Source organism: Anomaloglossus baeobatrachus, chromosome 4 (genome assembly GCF_048569485.1).
Source record: "Anomaloglossus baeobatrachus isolate aAnoBae1 chromosome 4, aAnoBae1.hap1, whole genome shotgun sequence".
NCBI lineage: Eukaryota > Metazoa > Chordata > Amphibia > Anura > Aromobatidae > Anomaloglossus > Anomaloglossus baeobatrachus.
In genome coordinates this window covers 480,877,038-480,905,032 of record NC_134356.1, presented here as the reverse complement: position 1 = coordinate 480,905,032, position 27,995 = coordinate 480,877,038, and the positions used below count along the sequence as shown (strand labels likewise).

The window sequence follows — 27,995 nt, the reverse complement described above, 5'->3', positions numbered from 1 at the left end:
CACTTACAGATTAGTGATGAGGGGTTGTCTCATAGACGCCTAAAATCACTAATCTAAGACTTAGTGGCAGCAATGGACTGCTATTAACGCCTTATTATCCCAATTGCCATGGCACCAGGGCAGTCGGAAAGAGTCGGGTAAAGTCCCGGGAATGTTGCATCTAATGCAGGGGTGGGGAACCTTATTTCTGCCGGGGGCCATTTGGAAATTTCTACTAACCTTTGGGGGCCACACAAAATTATCAATGTTTAAATTATTCTGCTATATTTGGTGAAACAATTAATTAATTCACCCCTACTGTGGCGGACAGAGCGGCTTCATTTTGGTGCGGCTGTGATGTTTGGTGATACTAATCAGGTTTCTTCTCACAACTGCTTTATCAGGTTTGTCTCCATCTGGAGCGCAGTCAACTTTTTGTGATAATAAGATGGTAAATCATAAACATCACATAACAGACGCTGTATATACATCACAGGAGACACTGGAGGTACATATATCACATAGGAGACACTGGGACTGCTGTATATACATCACAAGAGACACTGGGGGCATATACATCACATAGAAGACACTGGGACTACTATATATACATCACAGGTGACACATACATCACACAAGGAACTGGGGACATGTAAATGTCCCCAGACACTGGGGGTATACACATTACATGGGGGCCTGGGGCGCACACACAGGACTGGGTGATGGGCTGCACACACAGGACTGGGTGATGGGCTGCACACACAGGACTGTGGATGCCCTGACATCACTGAGGGAGAGACGACGACGCAACCCTGGGGTGATAGACAGCATTGGGAGGCACACAGCGCTGATGGTTTCACGCAACTTTGGGGTTTACAGAGCTGGGGTGGTGGGGCACAAAGCACCGGACGCGACACACAGCACCGGAGTGCAGGCGCCGGACACACAGCATCAGAGGAAGGCGGGCACACACACTGATGGAAGCTGTGAGGTTGCTGTGGGACGGAAGCGCAGAGCACTAAACCCGCCCAGAAAGTAAGTCCTGATCACGTTGGCACTGGCCGGCGGGAGAACACATTGGCACGCACAAGCAGCGATGTGTGGATTTAAAGGGTCGGCAGCCTGCAAGACCACGGTGACGGCACGAGCACTGCCGCCCTGCGAAAAGGCCCGGGGGCCGCATAAAAGGTCATGGCGGGCCACATGCGGCCCGCAAGTTCCCAACCCCTGATCTAATGGATGCGGCAATTCTGGGTGGCTGCTGGCTGATATTTTTAGGCTGGAGGGCTTCCAATAACGTAGGTCTCCCCAGCCTAAGAATACCAGCCCCCAGCTGTTGGGCTTTATCTTGGCCGGCTACCAAAATTGGGGAGGGGGGAAAAAAAAAAAAAAAATCACACGTTGTTTCCTTCTTAAATTATTTTATTTTACTGTACGATATAGACCCGCTCACCGGTGGCTGTGATTGGATGCAGCCAGACGGCTGTCACTCGGCATGGGGGCACGTCTGACTGCAACCAATCACAGCCGCCTGTGAGCAAGGGAAGCACTGAATATGTATGAGCCTAATGAGCGTCCAGCTCAGGAAGAAGAATGAGGTGCTGCGGGAGCAGTGTGAGCCGCCCTGGTGACCAGTGAGTATGTAGCGCGTGCTTCTACCCCTTTGCGCCGGATTGTTCTCCATAGACTTTATATGGGGACAATCATCTGGCCAGATACCGTGGACTGCATGCAATACTCCTTAAGTTTTTTTTGTGGTCCGCAAAAACAAAATCCGGAAGTCACACTGATGGTACACAGACAATATTCAGAATGGAACGGATACGGTTGTCACACAGATGCATCCGTGGAAAACAGGACCATTTTGTGTGGACCGCAAAACTGGAATGGTAATGTGAATGTAGCCTAAGGTGGAGTGCACATGTCCTGTAATTATCCATTACAACGATCCTGCAGAGATCCGCTGGCAAAAAAGTTCCGGAAACACAACTTTTTTGTCAGCTTAACTGATGTCTGCGTAATCCGTTTTTTTAACATGTGAGTCTATGGAGAACAAATCCATTTTCCTTTCTTTGGTAAACTTATTTCGTTTTTTTCTTACAGCATCCATTTTAAATGGAAGATAAATAGCAATCCGTTAACAGATTTGTTCTTCATAGACTCCCATGTAAAAAAAAACAAAACAAAAAAACAAAACACAGATCTGGCAGAAATCATTTTGCCAACAGATCTCTGCAGGAACCATTGAAATGGATGATTACAGGACACGTGAACTCAGCATAATCCACGCTGCCTCTAGTGAAAACTTTACCTGAAAGAACAAGCAGTATGACTCTAAAATAGCCCCAGCGGCCAGTGTGAAATTCTCAATTGTAGCTATAAGAAAAAAAAAAAAAAAAAACTATGCTTGCACAGGCACATCCTAAAATGTAATATATTTATTATTACTAATGTTTTTAGAACTGTTTCTGTGTTACAATTATTGGGAAGAGCAGAGGATAGGGGCTCCTAGGCTAGACCTCAGATTAGGGGGCCCTATCTCAGAGTTATCTCTGAAGGTGAGGATGTCTGAGCCGACTTCCTGACCCTGCTTTTAACCAATGCTAATCTAGTACCCCCCCCCATATTCCAAAGGAGGGCTGGTACAGGAGTGTGATAAAATACCAACAGAGATAGATGAACAGGGAAAACCAAAACCATCTCCCAGCACGCTCACAGAAAAGGTATATAATAAGAGCAGGGAGGAAACAACAAAATGACGAGAGTATTTCACAATATTTCCAAGCACCATGCAATAGAATCACAAGCAGGACTGGGACACAACAGCACACGGACCAACACAGCAATAAACTATAACTGGTGTTATAGTTGCAGGATGATATAGATGCAGGATGCATCATTCACATCAATCACATTGGTTGGATGGCAATTGACAGCGGAGAGGAGGGACAGGATTCGCTGCAACGACACCCCTTGGACCAGGCCTATTGGATTTGCATACAGCGCGGGAGATATTCAAACTTTTTTTTGGGGGGGGGGGGGATATACAGGGGGTCAGGACATAATATACAACTTTTTAGAATATAGCACAGAGGCTGAGTAAGGTGGTGGGATTAGTTCATACACGAAAAACTGGTGACAGGTTCCCTTTAAATGCCCTGCTTTCATGATAAATATCACTTTAGGGGTCACTTTTTTACATAAAATTCACCCGAAAGCCAAATATACCCAACTTTTTGTTAGTGTAAAAGACAAGCAAGGCTCGCATGAACGAAAAATGGCCAGCATGTGTTTGTCAGGCGCTGCGGCTTTGCTAAACACACGTTTTTGCATATGTTAACACGACAATGAATATATACACTAAGGCTGGCATAGCACGGAGGCTGCACTGCCCTGTACTGGAGAGCACAGCCCCTAGCGGCCGCTCTGTGCATTACAGCTCGAGCTGAGGAGCCGCAGCTGGCACGGGGCCACAGGGCGCAGGCACGTGTCCTGGGGCCGGGAGCGCGCACTGTCAGCCCCCTGCGCGCTCCTCGGCCGCGGATACACTTATATAATAACATACATACAATAGGGCACATGTGAGAGCAGGTACAGGCAGCACGGCGCCGGTAAAGTCACACACGGCCACAGTGACAGGGCTGGATGTGAGCTGTGGGGAGGGGGGATATATCGGCGCTAATGAAGCCGAATGACGCTCTGACAGCGCATTTATCACCAATTTCTGACAGCATCGATCCGACTGCCACAAGCACATCTCCACCGCCCCCAAAGGGCCGCGGCGTGTGCAGCTGCTGCTCTGCCAGCGACCCCTTCTGAGAAGGACGCAGACACCTCTCCAATTAGCGCCGTCCCAGCCGGCTGTGAGGAGAACACAATCCCGCCAGGGCCCAGAGCTGCCGTGTCAGAGAGCCAAGCTGCGCCCTCACAGTTATACGTCCCTGGAGCTTCCGTCCCGCTGTATCCCTCCGCCCCTTCTCTGGAGCCGGATCTGCATTCTCGCTACAGCGCTGCATTCAGTCAGTGGAAGGGTTAACCGAGGAGAAGTAGCGCCGGTTCTGTTACTCCGCTGCGGGCGGAGGGATATTCCTCTTGGATCTATCGTTGTGCTGAGGCTCGACGAACGAAAAAAAATGTCTGCCTGAGGGAGACCCACAAGTTCCTATCGGGTGAAAACAAAACCTTTCTGTGCGGTGAAAGCCCCTCAAAGCCCCAGAAAGCGGGAGTGCGGGAGGCGCTGCGGTCAGGTGCTGGAGCCAGGCGGCTGCCAAGACCCCGGGAGGAAGGTGGACGGGGACCACAAACTTCACCACAATTGTTGGATGTGTAAGCGGAAAAAAGGTGAGTGTGAGGCGGGCACAGCTGGGCATGGAGGGGAAAGGTCCTGGCTATGGGGCACAGCTGGGCATGGACAGTCCTGGCTATGGGGCACAGCTGGGCATGGACAGTCCTGGCTATGGGGCACAGCTGGGCATGGAGGGGAAAGGTCCTGGCTATGGGGCACAGCTGGGCATGGAGGGGAAAGGTCCTGGCTATGGGGCACAGCTGGGCATGGACAGTCCTGGCTATGGGGCACAGCTGGGCATGGACAGTCCTGGCTATGGGGCACAGCTGGGCATGGACAGTCCTGGCTATGGGGCACAGCTGGGCATGGACAGTCCTGGCTATGGGGCACAGCTGGGCATGGACAGTCCTGGCTATGGGGCACAGCTGGGCATGGAGGGGAAAGGTCCTGGCTATGGGGCACAGCTGGGCATGGACAGTCCTGGCTATGGGGCACAGCTGGGCATGGACAGTCCTGGCTATGGGGCACAGCTGGGCATGGACAGTCCTGGCTATGGGGCACAGCTGGGCATGGACAGTCCTGGCTATGGGGCACAGCTTGGCATGGACAGTCCTGGCTATGGGGCACAGCTGGGCATGGACAGTCCTGGCTATGGGGCACAGCTGGGCATGGACAGTCCTGGCTATGGGGCACAGCTGGGCATGGAGGGGAAAGGTCCTGGATATGGGACACAGCTGGGCATGGACAGTCCTGGGCATGGTGCTGGGTGAGGGCACAGCTGGGCATGGTCCTGGCTATGGGGCACAGCTGGGCATGGACAGTCCTGGGTATGGTCCTGGCTATGGGGCACAGCTGGCCATGGACGGTCCCGGGCATGGTGTTGGGTGAGGGCACAGCTGGGCATGATCCTTGATATGGGGCAGACCTGGGTGAGGGCACAGCTAGGCATGGTGCTTGGTATGGGGCACAGCTGGGCATGGTCCTGGGTATGTAGTGCTTGGGGTCCTCAGTGACTATGGGCAGGTGACCCCCTTCTTCCCCAGTACTGCTGGCACTGCCCCCTGTGCCCCTGCCTGTGGCTCCTGGCCCCGCAGAGTAACTTGCCTAAGTTGCTCCCCATTGTGCAGGGTGCAGCCAGCCTTTCCTCCGTCTTATTGTCTCTCTTCGCCTTCTTCCCATATTTTATCCCTTGTAATGTGACATCCGGCCGCTCTCCTGAGTTGTTACTTTTCCTCCCCCCTCGCCCCCTGTGCCCGGTGTTCGGGGGGCTGTAATAACTGGTGTCTCTCTCTAGGAGCGGATCTGAGTGGTCGGAGATGAATCCTCAGCAGCGGATGGCCGCTATAGGCACAGACAAGGAGCTGAGTGACCTCCTGGACTTCAGTGCGGTACGGTATCATTCTGGGGTTTCCGGCTTGTCATACTAAAATTAGGGGGTCCTCAGTGGACCGGACGCCTTTGATGTCATGTCTAGACTTTTAAGATGTAATCACTTAAAAGACTACGGGGGTCAATTGGCTTATATCTTGGAGACTAATCATTGACCCCAAAACCAACAATCCAATTACAGCCACTTAAACCCTATTATGGTACCTTTTTTTTTCCACCAAAAATCCGAAACTAAGAGATTATATCTAAGTAGGTGGAAGGGAGGCTTAACCTGCACTTGTTGCCTTTTCCTTAGCAGCAGCCGCAGCTATCCTCCACATCTGCTGTCCCCGCAGAAGTTGGCTGTGGTTGTAGAATATTTCTGTATAACATTCATATGTGTTGCTGCTTATAGTGTACTATTATTGGTTGTAGCCATTTATTTCTCCCGTACATGACCCTTCTGAAACGACACTTTTCTAACATGTAGCGCGCTGCTCCGTGTGTTTTGGAACAATGAACTTATAGCAAAATCCTCTTCTGTTTTGCAGATGTTTTCTCCACCTGTTAATAGTGGGAAAACCAGACCAACTACACTAGGAAGCAGTCAGTTCAGTGGATCAGGTAAAATCACAGCTGCCAGTGTCAGTATATCGGGAATTGTTTTCTGCTTTGTAATACTTTTGACATCTGTAATTTCTAATTATATGTCCCATCATGCCCCCTCCTCACCATTTTTTGTCATCGTCAGATGCTTTTACCATCCTCTGCTATTTACCTATGTATACTTTTTGCTTTGCCCATTGATTTTCTTCCTATTTTATCCTGGCATGTATCAGGCAGTGCTGTCTGATCTCCGGAGATTTCTGCGTATTTTGAGCCTTTATGTTGTCATGCTGGTGTTTGGGGGGACAGGCTATTGCCATGTCTCCTGCTCCTATTTATAAGCCCTAGATTTTGTCCTATGTTTTCCTAAATGATTTGAAGACACAGTTGATTACTAAATCTGTCGGCATGAACATGGATGCCCTGTAAATTGGTTCCACATGTTTTTGCTGCATGTTGCCGGCACAAGCAGATGTGGCTCACAAGACGAATTGTGTTATGACAATGTGAGATGTTTCCCCAGAATCATTACTCTGCCATTCTACTATTGGCACGTTCCTGCCAGTGCTTTGTGTTTACTGAGGCTCGTTCTTTGCTTCAGTTTAGGTTTTATAGTTATGTAGATTTTCCTTTATCATCTTATATGGTGCAGTCGTCTTTCTGTATAAAGTTAGGGCTATACTATATGTCTACCTGCAATTTGTTTCTTTTCATCTGACGGCTTTCACTGTCTTATTTTGTATCATTATATTCAGTTATTGTTTTTTGTTCTACCTGATCACTTCCATTTGTTTTATCTGTCAGTATATTATGAGCCGAATAACAGCTGCAGGTCCGTGACTGTGTGACGTTACAGCAGCTAGATCGGCAGCCGTGTGTACATAGATTCCTAGTCTTCGGGGCCCAGTAGATTTGGCTAATACTAAAGTATAAGGCTATGTTCACACGTTGCGTTTTTTTGCCTGAAGCAAAACATGATCTCTTGGCAGTAGAAAGGCTGCATTTTTTTGCTGTTATTGGTGTGTCATTTGTCTATAGTACATTTTTAATAAAGTTAGCTTCATTCGCTAAGGAAGCAGGAAAAAACGCAGCTGCATTTTGCCCTCATGGGGAAAACAGCAGCAAAAACCTGAGAATTTCAACAACGCAACAATTTTTCCTTTTTACTCAGAGAAAAAAAAGCAAGTTCGTGTGTACATGAGATTTCTGAAATCTCATAGGTTTTGCTGGTACTGTAAAAAGCAGCTTTTTATTTGCATGGAACCGATGAAAAACACCATGCATAAAACTCAGTGTGAACATAGCCCAAAGGCAGATGTGTTCTTAATACACAGTGTATTTCTGCATGTCTATGCCAATTCTTCTACATACATGTACTAAACTATTTTTTGTGCTCCCAGGTTAATACAGTTTGAGAAGCTTTTACTAAGAGGCAGAAAAGGATTTACCAAAGTTGCCCCCCCGTAAAGCATTTTTTTTTTTTGCTTCTCAGACTTCTTAGCATAAGTGTCAGACACTTTCTGCAGTAAATAGTGATCATTGTCCTTGGGTGTGAAAACCTGTATTCTATGTAGTATTTCACAATGAGCTGGAATCGGTCAGGTTTACAGATGTAACTTTGTAAGGCATGAAGTGATCATTTTGCAATTAAGCCTGTACTGTGCTTGTCCAAATTCAGCCCCTACAGCTCATTCACAAGATAATGTTCAAGAAGTGCTGCTTAAAGGAAAGTCATGATGTCCTTCCTCCAGAGCGAACTAAGGCTATGTGCGCACGTTGCCTTTTTTTGTGACCACAAAGATGCAGCGTTTTTCTGCGTTTTTGGCCTCCAAAAACGCACCCGCAGCAAAAACACAGTGGTAAAAATGCATGTGTTTTTACTGCGCTTTGTGTTTTTTAGCTGCGTTTTTCCAAAGCATTGCATGGGTGGAAAAATGCAGAAAAGAATTGACATGTTGCTTTTTTTTTTTTTTTTAATCTAAAAAACGAGCTAAAAAAAAAGTACAGTGCGGACAGCAAAAATGAAAACTCATAGCCTTTACTTGGGGAAGCAAAGTCATGCAATTTTCTGACCAAAAACGCACCCGAAAAACGCGGCAAAAATGCAGCATACGCACATAGCCTAACACTTTATGAGCTTTATCAAGGCTGATACAAACATGGTTATTTTTGCATCATAAATAGTTTTTTGGCTGCCAATCTAAATTTATTTTTATAGTATAAATAAGAACACAAAGGGGGAAACAGTTATTCATTCTAGAGGGTTTTTTTGTTTTTTTTTTGCAAGTAGTTACTTTTCCCCAGAATTAAACCTCTGCATACATATGACTAAAGTGGAAAAAAAAGAGTTACAAGTAGCATTTTTATTTGTGCAATTAGAAATGATGATGCATCTTAGTTGAGGGATACTAGATGGTTGTCAAAACCTGTTCAGTATTTAGTTGCTCTGGGCCTTCCATTCAATCTAATGAATTACATACATTTCTTGTTCTGAAATGTGTTCTGTCTAAATGCTGCTTCACCTAGTTCAAAGAAGCAAAAATAGGAAATGCAACAATTGGTAATATTTTATCTTTTACGTTTCTGCTGTAATAAATGATCACGTTATCTGCAGCACATCTGTTTACTCAGGACAATGTGCTGCCGATATTAATGATTTATTAAGCCTGCTGAGAAATCATCACACCTAATGAACTAGTGTTTTTCTTGTTTTGTCAGCCGTTTGCTAACCTGTTTAGATTGCACGAGCTTTCGCACATACAGAACTTCCCCATTTATTGGCTTTTCTAAATGGACATTAAAGGGAATCTGTGACCAGGCTTATGTTTCTTCATCTGAGAGCAGCATAATGTAGAGACAGAGGCCCTGATCCCAGCGATGTCACTTACTGAGCTGTTTGCAGTCATTTTGATAAAATCAATGTTTTCTCCGATGCAGATCTAGCAGTTATACAGAGCTCATGAATATGCTGGACTACCTGGCAGCACGACAAGTAGTCCTCTAATGATAATCGCCTGCTGATTAAACAGTGATTTTATAAAAACTACACTAAGTAGCCTAGTAAGTGAACCACAGCTGGAATCAGAATCTCGGTCTCTACATTATACTGCTCTCAGATTATGTGGCAAAAACCTTGTGACAGATTCCCTTTAAAGGTAATGTGTCAGCAGGAGATAGAGGCCAACACACAGTGTTCAGCGATATCCTTTATGTGTGCTGTTGTTTTATTGGTATTATTACTGCCTGCACTACACTATTCTGTCCACGCCCCCCTGCCTCTCTGATTAGCAGCTCTCTGTTTATAGACATTGTACATAGCCCCTGGTTTGAGTGGGTTAAGTTTCTGAACTCTGCTGCATTGCTAATTCTAAAAACTCTGATTGTTTCACAACTGCTGCACCCAGTAAACTAAGTGATATATAGCTGGATTCAGGGTCTCCTTGCCTACATCATGATGCTCTCAAATGACAGATTCCTTTTAAGCAATACAATAGGTGATAACTGAGTGATCCATGAATACACCTTAGGTTAAATAGACAACTCTTATGTACAATCCCAGTGTCTCCTAGCTTTGTTCTAGCGAGAAATATTACTTTTTTAGTTGTTAAAGGTAGGCGTGCACCATATCCTGCTGTGACATCAGTTACTTCCATCGGCCTCTTTCTCATCCACCTTCATACTGGAGCATGGGTTTTGGTGGTGGCTTTGTTCCAGTGGAAACTATGTATTGTGCATGTTGGAATCCAATATGGCCAGTCCTAATTTTCCACTGATCTGTGCTGTCTGGGGAATTGAAGCACCCTTCACACCGGTATTTCCCAAAATTCCAGTCTTGGTCCCCAACAGACCACGTTTTTAGCATCTCCTCCCGTTCTCTCACTTCAACGATACTAGGTAAATCCTGAAAACATGATCTTTTGGGGTCCATGAGGACTGAAGTTTAGGAAACGCTGTCCTATACATTAGATTGTTTTCTGGTTGACCTGTATCTAATGCCTATGGCCAACATAAAATTGTTATATGGCACCCTTGATAATGTTATGTTGATCAGTTTGTAGCAGTAATAATTCTGCTTTCAGTGATCAGCTGTAAAATAGTCTTCACAATAGACTGCCAGTCAACAATGAATCATTCTGTAGGGAAGTGGGGGGGGGGGGTCTTTTGTTTTCTGAAATTTTCTGTGGGCAGCATAGTGGCTGTGTTGGAAGTATGGGGTCTTCCACATGGAGGTAGTATGTTTTCCGCATATTTAGTTCTAGTATTTCAGTTTATACCCACACTTCAAAATATTTCCTGGCACTCTATGGTTTTTGGGGGAAATTGAACTTCTGAGCTCTATTATATATAGGGGTAAGGCTATGTGCGCACGTTGCGTAAATACATGCAGTTACGCTGCGCTCTTGTAGCGCAGCGTAACTGCATGCGTCCTGCGTCCCCTGCACAGTCTATGGAGATTGTGCAGGGGCCGTGCGCACGTGGCGTTTTAGAGCGCAGCGCTTCGGCTACTGCCGAAGCGCTGCGTAAAAAGAAGTGACATGTCACTTCTTTCCTGCGCTTTGCCGGCAGCTCCTGCTCTGTCTATGGGAGGAGCTGCAGGCAGAGCGCATGGAATCGGCGCTCACTACGGACATTTCTGCAGCGATTTAAAGCGCACATGTGCTCTTCAGATCGCTGCAGAAATTTCTGCAGTGAACTGTACGCAACGTGCGCACATAGCCTAATAGCGAAGTCCTCAGTACAGTGCTGCCTTTACGGTGGACTATCTTTAAAGAGATTATCCAGGATGTTTTATTATTTTTGTGCATGTGGCGAAGAACTAACAGGCAGGTAGTTGCTAACTACTTGCCTGTTCTGCGCTCAGCCGGCAATTGCTCTGCTTCATTTCACCTCTCGTCAGCAGAGAGCAGCTCTGCCTCTTTTGGTTTGCTGTGTGGACAGGGTGTCACTGCTGACGTCATGCTGATTTACACTACGCTCCCTGCAGTTGCGTAGCGAGGATCCAGCTGTCAATAAGCATGATGTTGTCAGAGGCGCCTCATCAAGAGGGCAGAAGAGAAGAAGCTGCTCTGTTAACGTAACAGCAGAGCAGGGGAATCTCCAGCAAGAGCAGTCTGTGACCGCTCTGACCCAGCAAAGACTGGCACTGGGCAGAAAAGGCAGCTAGTTAGCCTGTTAGCTACTAGACTTTTAGTTCTTAGCCCCATATGTAAAAAAGACTAAAAGTCCTTGATAACCCCTTCTAAAGGACTATTTCCCCTGCCTACTAAGGCAAGGCTCACAATGTGCGCATTTGGTTTGGCTATATAAACTGAAAACTTTTTTTAAGCCTGTAAAACTCACCCATATATTTACTTATTTGTGGGGATTTTTTTTATTGCAAAAACTTGACTAAAAAACACAACAGAACAATGTGAGGCCAGCAAATTAGTAGCAGTAAATCACAACATGTAATATGTAGTGATAGGAAATCGTGTTTATTGGGAGATCAGCTTGTGTCAGGTGTCCAAAATATTAGTTTATAAAAACTGATAGTCCTCAGTGGTTGATACCTTTTTAATGGCTAACTGAAAAGATGGTAATAATTGCAAGCTTTCCAGACTACTCAGGTCTCTTCATCAGACCTGCGTTGTCTCGAAAGCTTGCTATTATTACCATTTTTTCAGTTATCCATTAAAAGGTATCAACCACGGAGGACTCAGTTCTTTTAAACAAACTTTTTTTTTATCTCTACTGGCTAACACGGTACAAAGATATATTTTACCTGTATCAAAATATTAGTGACACACAGCTTTCTGGTCCATTCCAGAACTTTGTCATGTATTGTCTGCCAATATCACTGATTTTTAGAAAATGTTGTTTGAAAGACCAGTAATTATACTCTGAGACATGATTAGTCCAATTCTTCCGTCCGGACCGCATTATCCCTGCCTGCTCCAAGTGATTGACAGGTCTCTCCCTTGTGTGCACATGGGACCACCTTTGATTTATCTTGTCTCTCCCTATCTTCCCCAGCCGGATCTTCAAACTTAGTTTTATCTGAAATATCAGAGAGTTTCTTAGTTAAACATACCTGGCTGCAATCTAAGGGGTGCTTCACACACAGCGAGATCGCTATCGAGATCGCTGCTGAGTCACGTTTTTTGTGCCGCAGCAGTGACCTCATTAGCGATCTCGCTCTGTGTAACACTGAGCAGCGATCTGGCCCCTGCTGTGAGATCGCTGCTCATTACATACTGCTCTGGTTCATTTTTTTGACGTTGCTCTCCCGCTGTGAAGCACACATCGCTGTGTGTGACAGCGAGAAAGCAACGATCTGAATGTGCAGGGAGCAGGAGCCGGCGTCTGGCAGCCTGCGGTAAGCTGTAACTAAGGTAAATATCGGGTAACCAAGGGAAGACCTTTCTTGGTTACCCGATATTTACATTAGTTACTAGCACCGCTGCTCTCAGGCTGCCAGTGTCGGCTCCCTGCACACGTAGCCGGACTACACATCGGGTAAATAAGCACAGCGGTTTGCTTATTAACCCGATGTGTACTGTGGCTAGGAGTGCACGGAGCCAGCGCTAAGCGGTGTGCGCTGGTAACAAAGGTAAATATCGGGTAACCAAGCCCTTGGTTACCTGATATTTACCTTAGTTACCAAGTGCAGCGTCGCTGGGGGCTGGTCATTGGTTGCTGGTGAGATCTGCCTGATTGACAGCTCACCAGCGACCATGTAGCGACGCAGCAGCGATCCTGACCAGGTCAGATCGCTGGTGGGATAGCTGGAGCGTCGCTAAAGTGTGACGGTACCCTTACACACAATTTCTGAATCTTGCTGCCTGTGGTTTTGGCAGCATGGATCAGGTGAAACGTTAAGTTAAAACTTATCTACTTTGCAGTACTGTAAAATGTTGTAGTTTGGAATATCCACACCAAATCCGCCCCTGTGTATCCAGCTTAATGGGTACATGTTTCTGGACAATTGGTTGCTAGGATGATCCCAATGGAAGTATCCATTATGTGCTCAGGAACAACTTTTTATAGAGTTATGCAACACCTCTCATATCTGCATCAGGAGTGGCGGTGTGGTGCCATGCTCTAGACTTGGCAGTTGATGAGGCACCTATTTGACATGAAGCAGGTATCATTCATGTCCTGTTATAGTCACAAGAACACATGCTTGCCATCTGGTTGCCCTTACAGGTTTCCTGTCCAGCATGCATTAGGCCCCTTTCACACATCAGTTTTTTGCCGTCAGTCACAATCCTTCGAATTTTGAAAAAAAAAAAACGGATTCGGCGACTGATGCCACTGGATCTTCTTTTTTTTTTTTTCTCATCGACTTGTATTAGCGACGGATGGCCTCACGTTTCATCTGTCAAAAATTGTTTGTCTGTCGGACGGAGACAACAGACAAAGTAACGTTTTTTTTGTCTCCGTTAAAAAATCGGACAGCGATGGATCCGTCACCGTCCGTCGTTTGGTAGAATAGAAGCCTATGAGAAGCCTATGGGCACAGGATCCGTCGTAATCCATCAAATGACAGAATCCGGCGATTGATCCCAATTTAGCTTGCTCCAATTTATTATTTAGTAATCAAATTAGCCAGCCAGTAGGGTCTGTCGAAAAACGATCCATCACATCAGTTTTCTCAGTTTTCCCACAATCTGCGATGGATCAGTCGAGCCAACGGATTGTGACTGACGGCAAAAAACTGATGTGTGAAAGGGGCCTTAGTGAAGTCTCCACTGCTGAAGCAGAGTTTAGCTGCCATTATCAACCTTCAGTTATAGTTTAAAAAGACATTCCATGTAAATTGCCTTTAAATAACAAGAAATTAAGTTTCCAAGAATTGCAGATTAGACGTTTACAACAGAGCAATTCTAAGTATGTTTGATTGTTCTTTTTTAAATCTTTGCCACTGAGTTTGTAATGTTGTCAGGTGGACTGTGATACATGGACGTCTGAATTTAGCTTGAGTTGCATGGACTAGCCGTGGCCTGGCCTAAACTCGAACACCTTATATTTGCCTAAGAGGCTGTGGGAGTCACACGGCCAGTGGATATATTATGGTGTGTACACTGACCATGTTTCGCAGACATCTGCATTTTACCTTAAAGGGAACCAACCACCAGGTTTGTTTCCTATAAATTAAAGGCAGTGCCATAATGGCAGTAAAAAAAAAACCTAGTGAACCCCCATGATGGATGTGTGTGTATATACATATATATTATATATATATATATATATATATATATATATATTATATAATATATATATATATATATATATATATATATATATATATATATATATATATATATATATATATATAATATATGAGTAGGGGTGCTGTTCTATGTTCTAATCCTTCGTGTGTGTGCGTACATTTTTATTTATTTTTAGATGGCACATGCTGTGGAATTAATAGTGTTATACATTGCCTTAAAGTATTCATATCCTGTGAACTTTTCCACAATTTTTTCACATTACACACACAATCTTAAATGTATGTTATAAAGATTTTATGTGATATGAACAATAAGATGCACATATTAGTGAAGTATAAAGAAAATAATTCTAAATATTGAATAGGTGATGGAATCATGACCTGTGCAATACTAAGGAAATTCTGAAAACGTGTCCTGCTGTGAGGACTGGAGTTTGGGATCCACTGATGTAAACTATTCCATTGTAGGTCTGGCTGTTTAGGGTTGTTGTCCTGCTGGAAGGTTAACCTACACCTCAGTCTCAAGTCTTTTTTCAGCTTATAATAGGTTTTCCTCCAGCATTGCTTTGTATTTAGCTCCATCCATCTTCCTATCAACTATGACCAGCTTCCTTTTCTCTGCTGAAGAAAAACATGCCCATAGCATAATGCTGCCACCACCATGTTTGACGGTGGGGATGGTGTTTTCAGGGTGATGTGCAGTGTTAGGTTTCCATCACACACAACCTTTTTGCATTGAGCCAATACGTTTTACTTTGGTCTCATCTGACCAGAGCTTCATCTTCAACATTCCAACTGTGTCACCTACATGGCTTATGGAAGAAGGTGCTGTGGTCAGATGAGACCAAAGTAGAACTTTTTGGGCTAAATGCAAAACATTGTGTGAAACGTCAAGTCTAATTTGACCGCTTTTCTCAGATGGATAGAAAGCGGTTGTGTGCACGTAACCACAGAGTGAGCCAGATATTCTAAATTGTAAGGATGTCACTAAAAAGAGTAGTGGAAAGGTGCTGAATCCCTGAGAAAACAGTGGTAGGTGAGTATATTAACACATACATAATATCACAAATACGCAGATTTATTGAGGAAAAAAAAGGCCTTATGGGCGGACTTATTTAATGAAATGATGCCCACTCTCATCTCAGCCTTAACTGCATACACACATCTGTGCGAGTTTTACCATCAAAGAAAAATGGTCAAAATATATACATATTTTTTCCCTTAGATGTATTACTGAAGCAGGTAGATTGTCTGAACTTTTTTTTTTTTTTTTTTTTATCTTTTGACTCTTAGCAATCTGTCAGTTAAAAGCTGATGAAACCCAGTTGGACCTTGAAGTCTAAATTCTGTCATTTGTGTTTCTTGGGTTTTATATGGATCCCCACTATACACCTTAATAAGCTGTGTCTGATCCATAAAACGGATGAGGACATGCTCGGTGTCTGGCCGACTGAAGACACCGATCTGCTATTAAAACGGGTGTATGGATCAATGACACTATAAAAACGTGTAGCATCAGACGTGACGTACGGATGTGTGACTCTGCTGTTGATTTAGGTGCAGACATGCGTTTTGTACATTTATCAGTGCAGTGATGGTCAGTTTACGTTGCAGAGTTCTAATCGTATGTGGGGCTTTAGCTGTATAATGATCACTGCAGCAAAACCAAAAGACCCTCACTGGTGACAATTACTTACAAGGAGAGTTCTTGGTAACTGCTGAACATTATCATTGTAGTGTGGTAATGTGCTCCTTCCAAGAACAGCACAGTTATAATTAGAGTAATTAAGTCCTTTTTTTTTTCTATGGCCTAAGGATAAGTGGTTATCCGAGTAGTACCTGTGACGTGCGTATTTGTATATGTCAAAGAACAAGTTCAGGCTACTTGTCAGCATATTTATTAATGCAGCGTGCATATTAAAAAGTAATTTGTATCCTTTGGCACATTTATTTATTTGTCCATTCTAAATAAAATAATTTGCTTAGTATGTGTCTGATACCTTGAGTGAAATAACTATCCCTATCAAGGTTTTGTTTTTTTAAATGAATAGATTCCTACAATAAGCATGTTAAAACAATGTATTGTGTTCAACAAAAAAGGGGAATTAAAAAAAACAAACCTATTTTGACGCATTTAAGGGATTCCTTTATCTGCTGAGTGTGATTGCCCAAGACTTTAAAATGTGTTAGAACGGCAGTCATTGCTTGTGATCTTCCATAAAGATTAAAATGGTATCTTTCATCAGCTAAACACCTGCCTCAAGGCATTAGGAATGTGCTACAAATGCTTCTTTGTTTTGCTGAAAAGAGCTTGAAACATTAATTTCTTATTCTGGGTGAAAAATGTGTCCAGTGTTTGACTCGAGTGCGAATGATGAGTTTATTTGGCAGCTTACTTGGCTATTTTACTTGAGCCCCTTTCCCAAAGTGCTTTCTGCTTGGTTTTATTGTGAAATCCCCAGAAAAAAAAGTCTGAAATAATATTCTGACAACATAATGTTACGTCACATGACTGAAACGGAGCCGTATTTTTTTTTCTAGTATATCTATATATATAATTGCCTTATTCTGTCTGTCTGTCTGTCTGTCTGTCTGTCTGTCTGTCTGTCTGTCTGTCTGTCTGTCTGTCATGCTCCGAAATTGTGTCCTTACGGTGACACAAAGCTGATTGGCCGCTGGGCTCGCCATGGCCCCGCCCCCCCACACGGATTGGCCTCTCGCCCCGGCTCTCTGCAGGCCCCGCCCCCCTCACGCAATCCACGCTCGCTCTGGCCCAACTGACACGGAGCCCCGATTCCCAGGTGAGTACACACACACATCAGATCACACTCACTCTCACACACACCTCACACATCACAACATGCTGGGATATCGCTTGCTTCTACACCGGCTCCGTCAGGATCCCAGCAGCGCCAGACATAACCTTGCGATGCTGGGATCTTCACGGAGGCCGTGAAAGCTGGTAACCATTATACACATCGGGTAACTAAGGTCCCTTAGTTACCCGATGTGTATCATAGTTACCAGTGTACAGCGGCTCACACTCACTCTCACACACACATCACACACACATCACATCGCATCCACACATCAAGGTCCTGCAGCGCCGGAAAATACAGACACATAACAGCACACACACATAACAGCACACACATACACACACACAAATCAGATCACACTCACACACACCTCACACATCACATCGCATCCACATACTCACAACATCCTGGGATATCGCTTGCTTCTCGGCCTCGATACTGTGCTGTTGTGATCTTCCAGGACCTGCCGGAAGATCACATGGCCAGAAGCATGTGATATCCCCGGATGTTGTGAGTATAAGCGCGTATGTGCGATATCGTCAGTGTCTGTGTGTGTGAGTGGATGCGATCGGGTGTGTGTGAGTGGATGCGATCGGGTGTGTGTGAGTGGATGCGATCGGGTGTGTGTGAGTGGATGCGATCGGGTGTGTGAGTGTCGGCAGAGGAGCACGGCGTGCTGGAGGAGGCTGGGAGCAGAGAGGCTGATCATGGGGAAGGCTGGGAGGAGAGAGGCTGATGGTGGGGGAGGCTGGGACGAGGGAGGCTGATGCTGGTGGAGGCTGATGCTTGGGGAGGCTGGGAGCGGAAGGCTGATGCTGAGAGAGGCTGGGAGAGGGAGGCTGGGAGGAAGGAGGCTGGGAGGAGAGAGGCTGATCCTGGGGAAGGCTGGGAAGGGGAGGCTGATGCTGGGGGAGGCTGGAAGGAGAGAGGCTGGAAGGAGAGAGGCTGATGCATGGGGAGGCTGATGCTGGGGGAGGCTGGAAGGAGAGAGGCTAATGCTGGTGGAGGCTGATGCTTGGGGAGGCTGATGCTGGGGGAGACTGGGAGGGGAAGGCTGATGCTGAGGGAGGCTGGGAGGAAGGAGGCTGGGAGGAGAGAGGCTGATCCTGGGGAAGACTGGGAACGGGAGGCTGATGCTGAGGGAGGCTGGAAGGAGAGAGGCTGATGCTGGGGGAGGCTGGAAGGAGAGAGGCTGATGCTGGTGGAGGCTGATGCTTGGGGAGGCTGATGCTGGGGGAGACTGGGAGCGGAAGGCTGATGCTGAGGGAGGCTGGGAGAGGGAGGCTGGGAGGAAGGAGGCTGGGAGGAGAGAGGCTGATCCTGGGGAAGGCTGGGAACGGGAGGCTGATGCTGAGGGAGGCTGGAAGGAGAGAGGCTGATGCTGGGGGAGGCTGGAAGGAGAGAGGCTGATGCTGGTGGAGGCTGATGCTTGGGGAGGCTGATGCTGGGGGAGACTGGGAGCGGAAGGCTGATGCTGAGGGAGGCTGGGAGACGGAAGCTGGGAGGAAGGAGGCTGGGAGGAGAGAGGCTGATCCTGGGGAAGGCTGGGAAGGGGAGGCTGATGCTGAGGGAAGCTGGAAGGAGAGAGGCTGATGCTGGGGGAGGCTGGAAGGAGAGAGGCTGAGGCTGGGAGGAGAGAGGCTGATGCTGGGGAAGGCTGATGCTGAGGGAGGCTGGGAGGGGAAAGCTGATGCTGGGGAAGGCTGGGAGGACGGAGGCTGGGAGGAGAGAGGCTGATCGTTGGAAGGCTGGGAGAGGGAGGCTGATGCTGGAGGAGGCTGGAAGGAGAGAGGCTGATGCTGGCGGAGGCTGATGCTGGGGAGGCTGGGAGAGGGAGGCTGATGCTGAGGGAGGCTGGGAGGAGGGAGGCTGGGAGAGGTAGGCTGAGAGAAGAGAGGCTGATGCGCACACACACACACACACACACACACGCGCGCGCACTGCACAACACACCACACACACACACACATACTGGGAACCACAAACAACTGCCCTACACAGACACCCACACATACAGACAACGCTGCACACACAAACACCGCGGCACACACAAATATACGCACATACCGCACAACACACACATTGCTCAAAACATACCTCCCCCCAAAACACACCACACACACACAAACCGCGCAACACACACACAACGCTACAGACACACAGCGCTCCACAAACAACGCAACACACGCAACACACATACAACACCGCTCTCACCCCCCATCACACCCAGACAACACCCAGAACATGTACAGCGCCTACACAAACACTTGGTAACTACAGACAACAACATCTCATATATATATATATATATATATATATATATATATATATATAACAAAAATCATACATGAACTACACAATACGTAAATTCTAGAATACCCGATGCGTAGAATCGGGCCACCTTCTAGTAGTATAATATAAGGCTTCAGTGCATCATTTACTAGTGGTTCTGGGGACAGGTTTGCTTTCTATTATGTGATACTGGGATGAGATAATTGGTGTTCTCCCTGAATGGATGCTTTGTATCGCTGGATCTATAAAACAAGGCTGTGTTTGTAAACATAACTTGCGAAAAAATAAAGGGCATACTTTCTAGTGAAGATGTTCACTGAATACCAAGGGAGAGTGGGGAGAAAGAGACACTTTTGTTTGCTAAATCTAATAATGTTGCCTGAATTTCACTGAATAATTGTGTTACTAAATGCGTCTAATTTATAGAGCCCTTTGTAAAGCTGCTTTTATGACTAAACCAATGCCTACTCTTTACCATGCTTTGTCCCTTGCGCCCTTGAGCCCAGTCATTCTCAGCAGAACTGTGAGCACTAGACATGTGCACTACACCACGAGAGGCATTCCAAAAATATATGTGTGTGTGTGTGTGTGTATAGAGATAGATATAATATATCTATCTATCTATTAGCTGTACTACCCGGCTTCGCCCGGGTTAATAACTGCTGTTAACAAAATAGAATATATTAACAAAAATGTATTCTGCACACAAAAAACACAAAACAAATAGGTGTGTTTTAGGGCGATTATGTGGCGAGGTTGGTGTATGTGTGGTGAAATGTGTGCTGAGGGTGGTTTATGTGTTCAAGTACGTGGTAGTGTGTGGCGCATTTTGTGTGTGTATGTTCATATCCCTGAGTGGGGTGAGTATCTCATGTCGGGGCCCCACATTAGCAACTGTACGGTATATGATGGCAGCTGTCAATTTGCCACCAACACTTTTCGTTTCACTTTTTCCCCATTATGTAGATAGGTGCAAAATTGATTGGTAAATTGGAACGCGTGGGGTTAAAATTTCGCCTCACAACATAGCACCCGGCACTGCCCGGGATAGTAACTGTCTCTCGGTTTCTCTCCCATTCTCTGTCTCCCCCTCCGTATATATATCTCTGTGTCTCTCTCTCTATCTCTTTGTCTGTCTGTCTCTTTCCCTCTCTTTCCCTGTCTGTCTCTTTCCCTCTGTCTCTTTCCCTGTGTCTGTCTTTGTCTGTCTCTTACCCTGTCTCTCTCTTTCCCTCTCTTTCCCTCTCTTTCCCTGTCAGTCTGTCTCTTTCCCTGTCAGTCTGTCTCTTTGTGTCTGTCTCTTACCCTATGTCTGTTCCTGTCTCTTTCCCTGGCTGCATTGTGCCACGCCAACATTCCATATAAGTGCGTGGCTGCGCATTCTTCTGAAATTGTGGCTGCACTGTGGCTCCCAGCTCCATTCGCTTTAATGGAGGCAGTTTTTTTGGTGAATAACTGTAAAGTGCGGTGTTAAAATTTCCCCTCAAAACATAGGCTATGATGCTCTTGGGGTCCAGAAGTGAGTGCGCAAAATTTTGTGGCTGTAGCTGCGACTGTGCAGATGCCAATCCTGGACACACACACACACACACACACACACACACACACACACACACACACACACACACACACACACACACACACACTCACCATTGTGCAAGAAAGTCCTAGAAATAAAATCACTTAAGTTGGTATTTTGTAGTTTTTCATTGAATCAAACATCCTTCCCACTCGGATTTTGGTAACATTTTCGTCTTTTCTTGAAGAAATGTCATATGTAGAACATGCTGCATTTTGGCGGTAAAAAAAGCAAAATGCCTACAGAGTACATAACCCCCCCATCAAAACAGTGGAAGAGATTTTTATTGCATTTACATCAGTTTTTGCGCAAATTGCGACATTTCATTGCTGTAAATTCCCAAAAACTTTAAAAAACTCTCAAGGAGAGGGGCACAGTTAAACGTTTAATGCAAAGTCAAACATATTTGATTGCATTTGCAAACCGGTCATGGCTGTCTTTAAAAATGGAACAGATATATTTATGTTGCAAGCATGCACAAAAACCTGCAACATGTTTCACCCAGTGGTCTCCCATTCTTTTCTAACATTGCAAAGGGCTCCAGTTTAACCATGCATAAAATGTAAATTTTTGTTTTATTTAAGGCATTTGTCTGACTCTTATCTAACACTAGGTTGTTTACAATAATGATTTCTTTTTTTCCCAATATTTCTAAGCACTAACAGGCAGGTCATTTGCCTCCTACCTGCCTGTTGTGCCCAGGTAGAAGAAATGTTGCACATAATGCTGAGGTTTCCTACAAAACACTGTGACGCTGCCCTCAAGAAGTTCTACTTGTGTTTGTGGTAAGGGGCTATACAGTGGGGAAAATAAGTATTTGATACACTGCCGATTTTGCAAGTTTTCCCACCTACAAAGAATCAAGAGGTCTGTAGTTTTATCATAGGTGCACTTCAACTGTGACAGACAGAATACCCCCAAAAATCCAGAAAATCACATTCTCTGATTTAATTTGCATTTTATTGCATGAAATAAGTATTTGATCACCTACAAACCAGCAAGAATTCTGGCTCTCACAGACCTGTTATTTTTTTTTCTTTAAGAAGCCCTCCTACTCTGCACTCATTACCTGTATTAATTACCCCTGCTTAATCTCATTATCTGTATAAAAGACATCTGTGCACACCATAAATCAATCCCCAACATGGCCAAGATCAAAAACCTTTTTAAAGGACATCAGGGACAAAATTGTAGACCTGCACAAGCTTGGATGAGCTACAGGAAAATAGGCAAGTAAGATGACTGTCTATCATACTTGGTCTGGGTTCCATGCAGGATCTCGCCTCGTGGGGTGAGGATGATTCTGAGAAAGGTCAGAAATCAGCCCAGATCTACATGGGAGGATCTTGTGAATGACTTGAATACAGCTAGGACCACAGTCTCTAAGATTACAGTTCGTAACATACTACTCCATCATGGATTAAACTCTTGCTGGGCACGTAAGGTCCCCCTGCTCATGCCAGCACATGTGCAGGCCCATTTGAAGTTCGACAGTGACCATCTGGATGATCCAGAGAAGGCATGGGAGAAGGTCATGTGGTCAGATGAGACCAAAATACAACTTTTTGGTATCAACTGCACATTGTGTGTTTGGAAGAAGAAAGAGGCTGAGTGCAACTGCAAAAATACCGTCCCAACCGTGAAGCATGGGGGCAGAAACATATTACTTTGGGGGGTGCTTTTCTGCAAAGGGAACAGGACAACTGCACCATATTGAAGGGAGGTTGGATGGGGTCATGTAACACGAGATTGTAGGCAACAACTTCCTTCCCTCAATAAGAGCATTTAAGGTGGGCTGTGGCTGCGTCTTTCAGCATGACAATGACCCGAAACACACAGCCAGGGCAACTAAAGAGTGGCTCCATAAGAAGCATTTCAAGGTCTTCAGATCTGAACCAAATACAAAATCTTTGTAAGGAGGTGAACCTCAATGTTGCCCAGTGACCACCCCGAAACCTGATGACCACCCCGAAACCTGAAAGATTTGGAGAAGATCTGTATGGAGGAGATGGGCAAAATCCCTGCTGTAGTGTGCTCACTTGGTCAAGATCTACAGGAAACAGCTGACCACTGTTATTGCAAACAAACAAAATGTACAAATATTAAGTTCTGTTTTTCAATTGTATCAAATATTTTATGCAATAAAATGGAAATTATTTAAAAAAATCATACAATGTGATTTTTTTTTTTTTTTTTGGGGGGGATTTTATTTTTGGATTCTTTCTGTCGCAATTGAAGTATACCTACGATAAAAATTATAGACCTCTCCAGTCTTTCTATTAAATACTTATTTTCCTCACTATAGCTATCTGTTAGGTAACAATACATATGTCCATCTAGTTCAACCTTCCTCCACCCATTCTACATTTAGTCACTAAATTATCTATAACCCAAAATGTTGTGTACTGAGGAAATCATCCAGCGCTTTTTTAAAATGTTATAGTTTCAGCCGTTACTACCTCTTGTGGTAGGGCATTCCACAGTCTGACTGCTCTAACTGTAAAGAACCCATCCCTATTTAGCTGTCGGAATCGCCTTTCTTCCACCGTGAGTGTACCCTGGCCCTCTGTAAGGTCTTTGGAGGGAATCCGTCACATGCCAGTCCTTTGTATTGATCACACATGTATTTCTACATATAAATGAGTTCTCTGCTGAGATGTCTTTTTTTTTTTTTCTTTCTAAGCTTAACAAATCTACAGTTGCATCTCAATAAATTAGAATATCATCAAATAGTTAATTTCAGTAATTCAATACAAAAAGGGAAACTCATTTTATATAGTTATTACACAGTGATCTATTTCAAGTGTTTATTTCTATTAATGTTGATGATTATGGCTTACAGCCAATGAAAACCCAAAAGTCATCTCAGAAAATTAGAATAATTACCACAAAACACCTGCAAAGGCTTACTAAAAGTTTAAAATGGTCCATAAGTCTCGTTCAGTAGGCTACACAATTATGGAGAAGACTGCTGACTTGACATATGTCCATAAGGCAGTCATTCACACTCTACAAGGAAGCTGGCGGTATCCAAGCATGTTAATGGAAAGTTGAGTGGAAAACGTGTGGTAGAAAAAGGTGCACCAGCAATCAGGATAATCGCAGCCTTGATAGGATTGTTAAGAAAAGGTCATTAAAAAATTTGGGGGAGAGTAACAAGGAGTGGACTGCTGCCGGGGTCAGTGCTTCAAGAGCCACCAAACACAGACGTATCCAGGACATGGGCTACAACTATCGCATTCCTTGTGTCAAGCCACTCATGACCAATAGACAACTCCTGAAGCTTCTTACGTGGGCCAAGGAGAAAAAGAACTGGGCTGTTGCTCAGTTGTCCAAGGTGTTGTTTTCAGATGAAAGTAAATTTTATATTTCATTTGGAAATCAAGGTCCCAGAGTCTGGAGGAAGAGTGGAGAGGCCACAATCCAAGCTGCTTGAGGTCTAGTGTGAAGTCTCCACAATCAGTGGTGGTTTGGGGAGCCATGTCATCTGCTGGTGTAGGTCCACTGTGTTTTATCAAAACCAAAGTCAGCACAACCGTCTACCAGGAAATTTTAGAGCACTTCATGCTTCCCTCTGCCAACAATCTTTTTGGGGATGGAATTTTCATTTTCCAGCAGGACTTGGCACCTGTCCACACTGCCTAAAGTACCAATACCTGGTTTAGTAACCACGGTATCATTGTGCTTGATTGACCAGCAAACTCACCTGACCTAAACCCCATAGAGAATATATGGGGTATTGTCAAGAGGAAGATGAGAGAGACAGACCCAACAATTCACACGAGCTGAAGACTATCAAAGCAATCTGGGCTTCTATAACACCTCAGCAATGCCACAGGCTGATCGCCTCCATGCCACGCCGCATTGATGCAGTAATTCATGCAAAAGGAGCCCTGACCAAGTATTGAGTGCATTTACTGTACATACGTTTCAGTAGGCGCCAACATTTCTGAGTTTAAAATCATTTTGTTCAGATATAATAATCCAGTTTTCTGAGATAATGACTTTTGTGTTTTCATTGGCTGTAAGCCATAATCATCAACATGAACAGAAATAAACGCTTGAAATAGGTCACTCTGTGTGTAATGACTCTATATAATATATGCATTTCCCTTTTTGTATTGAATTACTGAGATAAATTAACTTTTTGATGATATTCTAATTTATTGAGATGCAAATGTACCTTTTCCAAATTCTCTTCATATGGGAGACTTTCCATCACTTGCAATTCTCTTGTTAGCCGCCTTTGAACTGACTTTATGTTCTTAATATCCTTTTTAAAATGTGGAGCCCAAAACTGTGCACAATTCATTTTGCAAATTTACAGTTTTTCTGCAGAACTTAGAAATGTAACCCACCTTCTGCTGAGTCATTATTCCGCAGCAGCCAGCTGTGCACTTGCAGCATTGAGCCATGTATGTTCATCCCCTTTTTCATAGTCACAATATCATGTAGTACACTACTCTTCAGACTGATCAATTTCAGTCAGATTTGCTTTGCCTGTTAAAACTGCAAAGTGTTAGGAATGACATGTCATTCTTGTCATACAGGCATTGTGTGGCATCATTTTATTTAGTTATTTTATTAATCATTTTATATTATTTGAATAACAACTATTTGTCTATTGCCAGTTGATAGCCTGCTTACACAGAGCACACGGCCCATGTGCACAGAAGTATCAGTAATCGATGAACGGTTATGATTACACAACGCACCTGATAATTTGCCTGTAAAAGCACCATTAATATTGATTTGCAGCCACACTGATTATGGGTACATTCACACAGTACAGAGAAAGCTCAGCGTTGTAGATGGAAAATCTGCAGTGGAAAACATTACAATGCATGTAAGTGATATTTTAAGAGATCTCATCCACATACTTCAAATTTGCACCATGGCAGTTTGTGTTGCAAAAAGGTTATGGTGCATATTTTCCCATTGACTTCAATGAGCATCCAGATAGCAAACCTGAAAGGTGCAGGTTTTTCTGGCTATTACTTAGAGCTCTGCAGTAGAATCCTTATTAGGCCCTGTGCGCACTAGACGGAATTTCCCACGGATTACCCGTGGATTTGCTGCATGTTTCGCTGAAGAAAATGTTCATAACATCTCTGCAGTGATTCACCAGCAAATCCTATGGGAAAAAAAATGCTGTGCGCACTAGGCGGATTTTGACAGCTGCATGTTTTGCTGCGGGATTCCCGCAGCAAAAACAATTGCATGTCACTTTTCCGCAGGTAGCTGCAGGACCGGCTACCGGCGGAATCTCCAGTAATGCCAGGCCTGGATTCAGTTACCTGCACTGAACTCCGGAGCTGTCACCTGAGCTCCAGAGTGCAGTGTTGACTAAACTGCGAGCGCTGAGTGACTGTTTCCTCGGCGATTGCAGTTTAGTTCAGGCCGGGCTGATCTCCGGAGCTCAGGTGACAGCTGTAGAGAAGTCGAGCTGCACTCCGGGGCTGTCACCTGAGCTCCAGAGATCAGCCTGGCCTGAACTAAACTGCAATCGCCGGGGAATCAATCACTCGGCGCTCGCAGTTTAGTCTAGGCTGCACTCCGGAGCTCAGGTGAGCGCTCCGGAGTTAAGTGCAGGTAACTGCGGCCAGGCCTGGTATTACTGGAGATTCCTCCAGTAGCCAGTCCGACGCTGGCTGCGGCATTTCCGCACCAGATCCGCAACAAATCCGCACAAAATCTGCATCTGCAGCAAAACGCAACAAACTGCTTGCGGATTTGGATGCGGATTTCGGTGCGGTATTTTCCCGCAGGTGTGGAAATCTTACTGAGCCTCCAGAATTTTCTTAAGAAAATTCCTTTTTCTAGTGCGCACAGGGCCTTAGGGAGAATTGTGTAATAATCGCCCTACTGATCTTGTCCCTTCTACTCTGTAACCGCTGCAGCAGTCACCACGTCTGCCTATCTTATCTGAAGCTGAAACATGAGTGATTAGCAGGGACCCTAAGGATGACTTCAGATGTCTGTTTCCTGGTCCTGATCTTTTGGACCACAATGACTGGGCTGATCATTGAACTTTTAAAGGGTTGTCTGGCCTTGTGGTGAAAGTTGCCAGTCACTCTCTGAATCCTTGCAGCCCGTGTATCGCCTGTGGTCAGGAGTCTCCGATGTCGCTACGAAGACTAGACTGTCATGTGACAGAAGTATGTGATCTGCTGACTAGACTTCCTTGGCCCTGCTCAGTACAAGTAAATTGATCTAGGCCGATCACATCTAATCAGAATATGGCCTGAAGTATCCAGATCACATACTTGCAGTCACATGACTGCCCACTCCTGCCAACAAGTATGGAGAATCCTGGCAGTGTGTGGTGTGCATGCTGTGAGGATTCAGATGTCTGCAGGCAGAATGCAGACTTTCTCCACAAGACCAAACAACCACTTTAAAAGACTGCTCATTTCTGACGCAGAATTATTGTACTGATGGGGCTTTGTTACTTTCTTCACTGCACTTTACTTGCCACTAATTTGCTTTAGGCCTCATTCACATATCTATACGGCACCTATGTGTTGTATCCATTACTCTCACAGATGCCACACTTACCCATTGTAAACTAGGGTGCTATTCACATAAACGCGTTTTTACACGGACTGTGTGTCCATGCAATAACTCAGAAACGTGCATTTTTTTTTTTTTTACACCAGCATAAATGACAACGGCCAATAAAAGTCTTGGTGTTTGTGAAAAAGACGTACAGCACACGGGTTGCGTTCATATGCTATATGTATGCTGTACAGGTTTAACATTGCTGAGTAAAGAAGAAGCTTTGTGATGTATTTATTGATCCATCTGTGATATATATGTCGCGGGCGAAGGAGGGGACGCCACGCTCTCCCTACT

General features: G+C 44.9%; 1 protein-coding gene across 6 annotated transcripts in view; it reads left to right on the top strand.

The window, feature by feature from the left end:
• The first annotated feature begins 4,002 nt into the window (after positions 1-4,002).
• TCF12 (transcription factor 12) overlaps positions 4,003-27,995 on the top strand; it is a 296,535-nt gene continuing 272,542 nt past the window's right edge. For 3 of the 6 annotated variants that reach the window (XM_075345740.1, XM_075345737.1, XM_075345736.1), the window contains exons 1-3: positions 4,003-4,320; positions 5,559-5,652; positions 6,184-6,256. In XM_075345740.1, coding sequence (XP_075201855.1) covers positions 5,581-5,652; positions 6,184-6,256 — 145 coding nt within the window. In that variant the 5' untranslated portion in view covers positions 4,003-4,320; positions 5,559-5,580. The remainder of the gene's footprint in view (positions 4,321-5,558; positions 5,653-6,183; positions 6,257-27,995) is intronic. The other 3 variants (XM_075345741.1, XM_075345738.1, XM_075345739.1) reach the window with 2 other exon arrangements.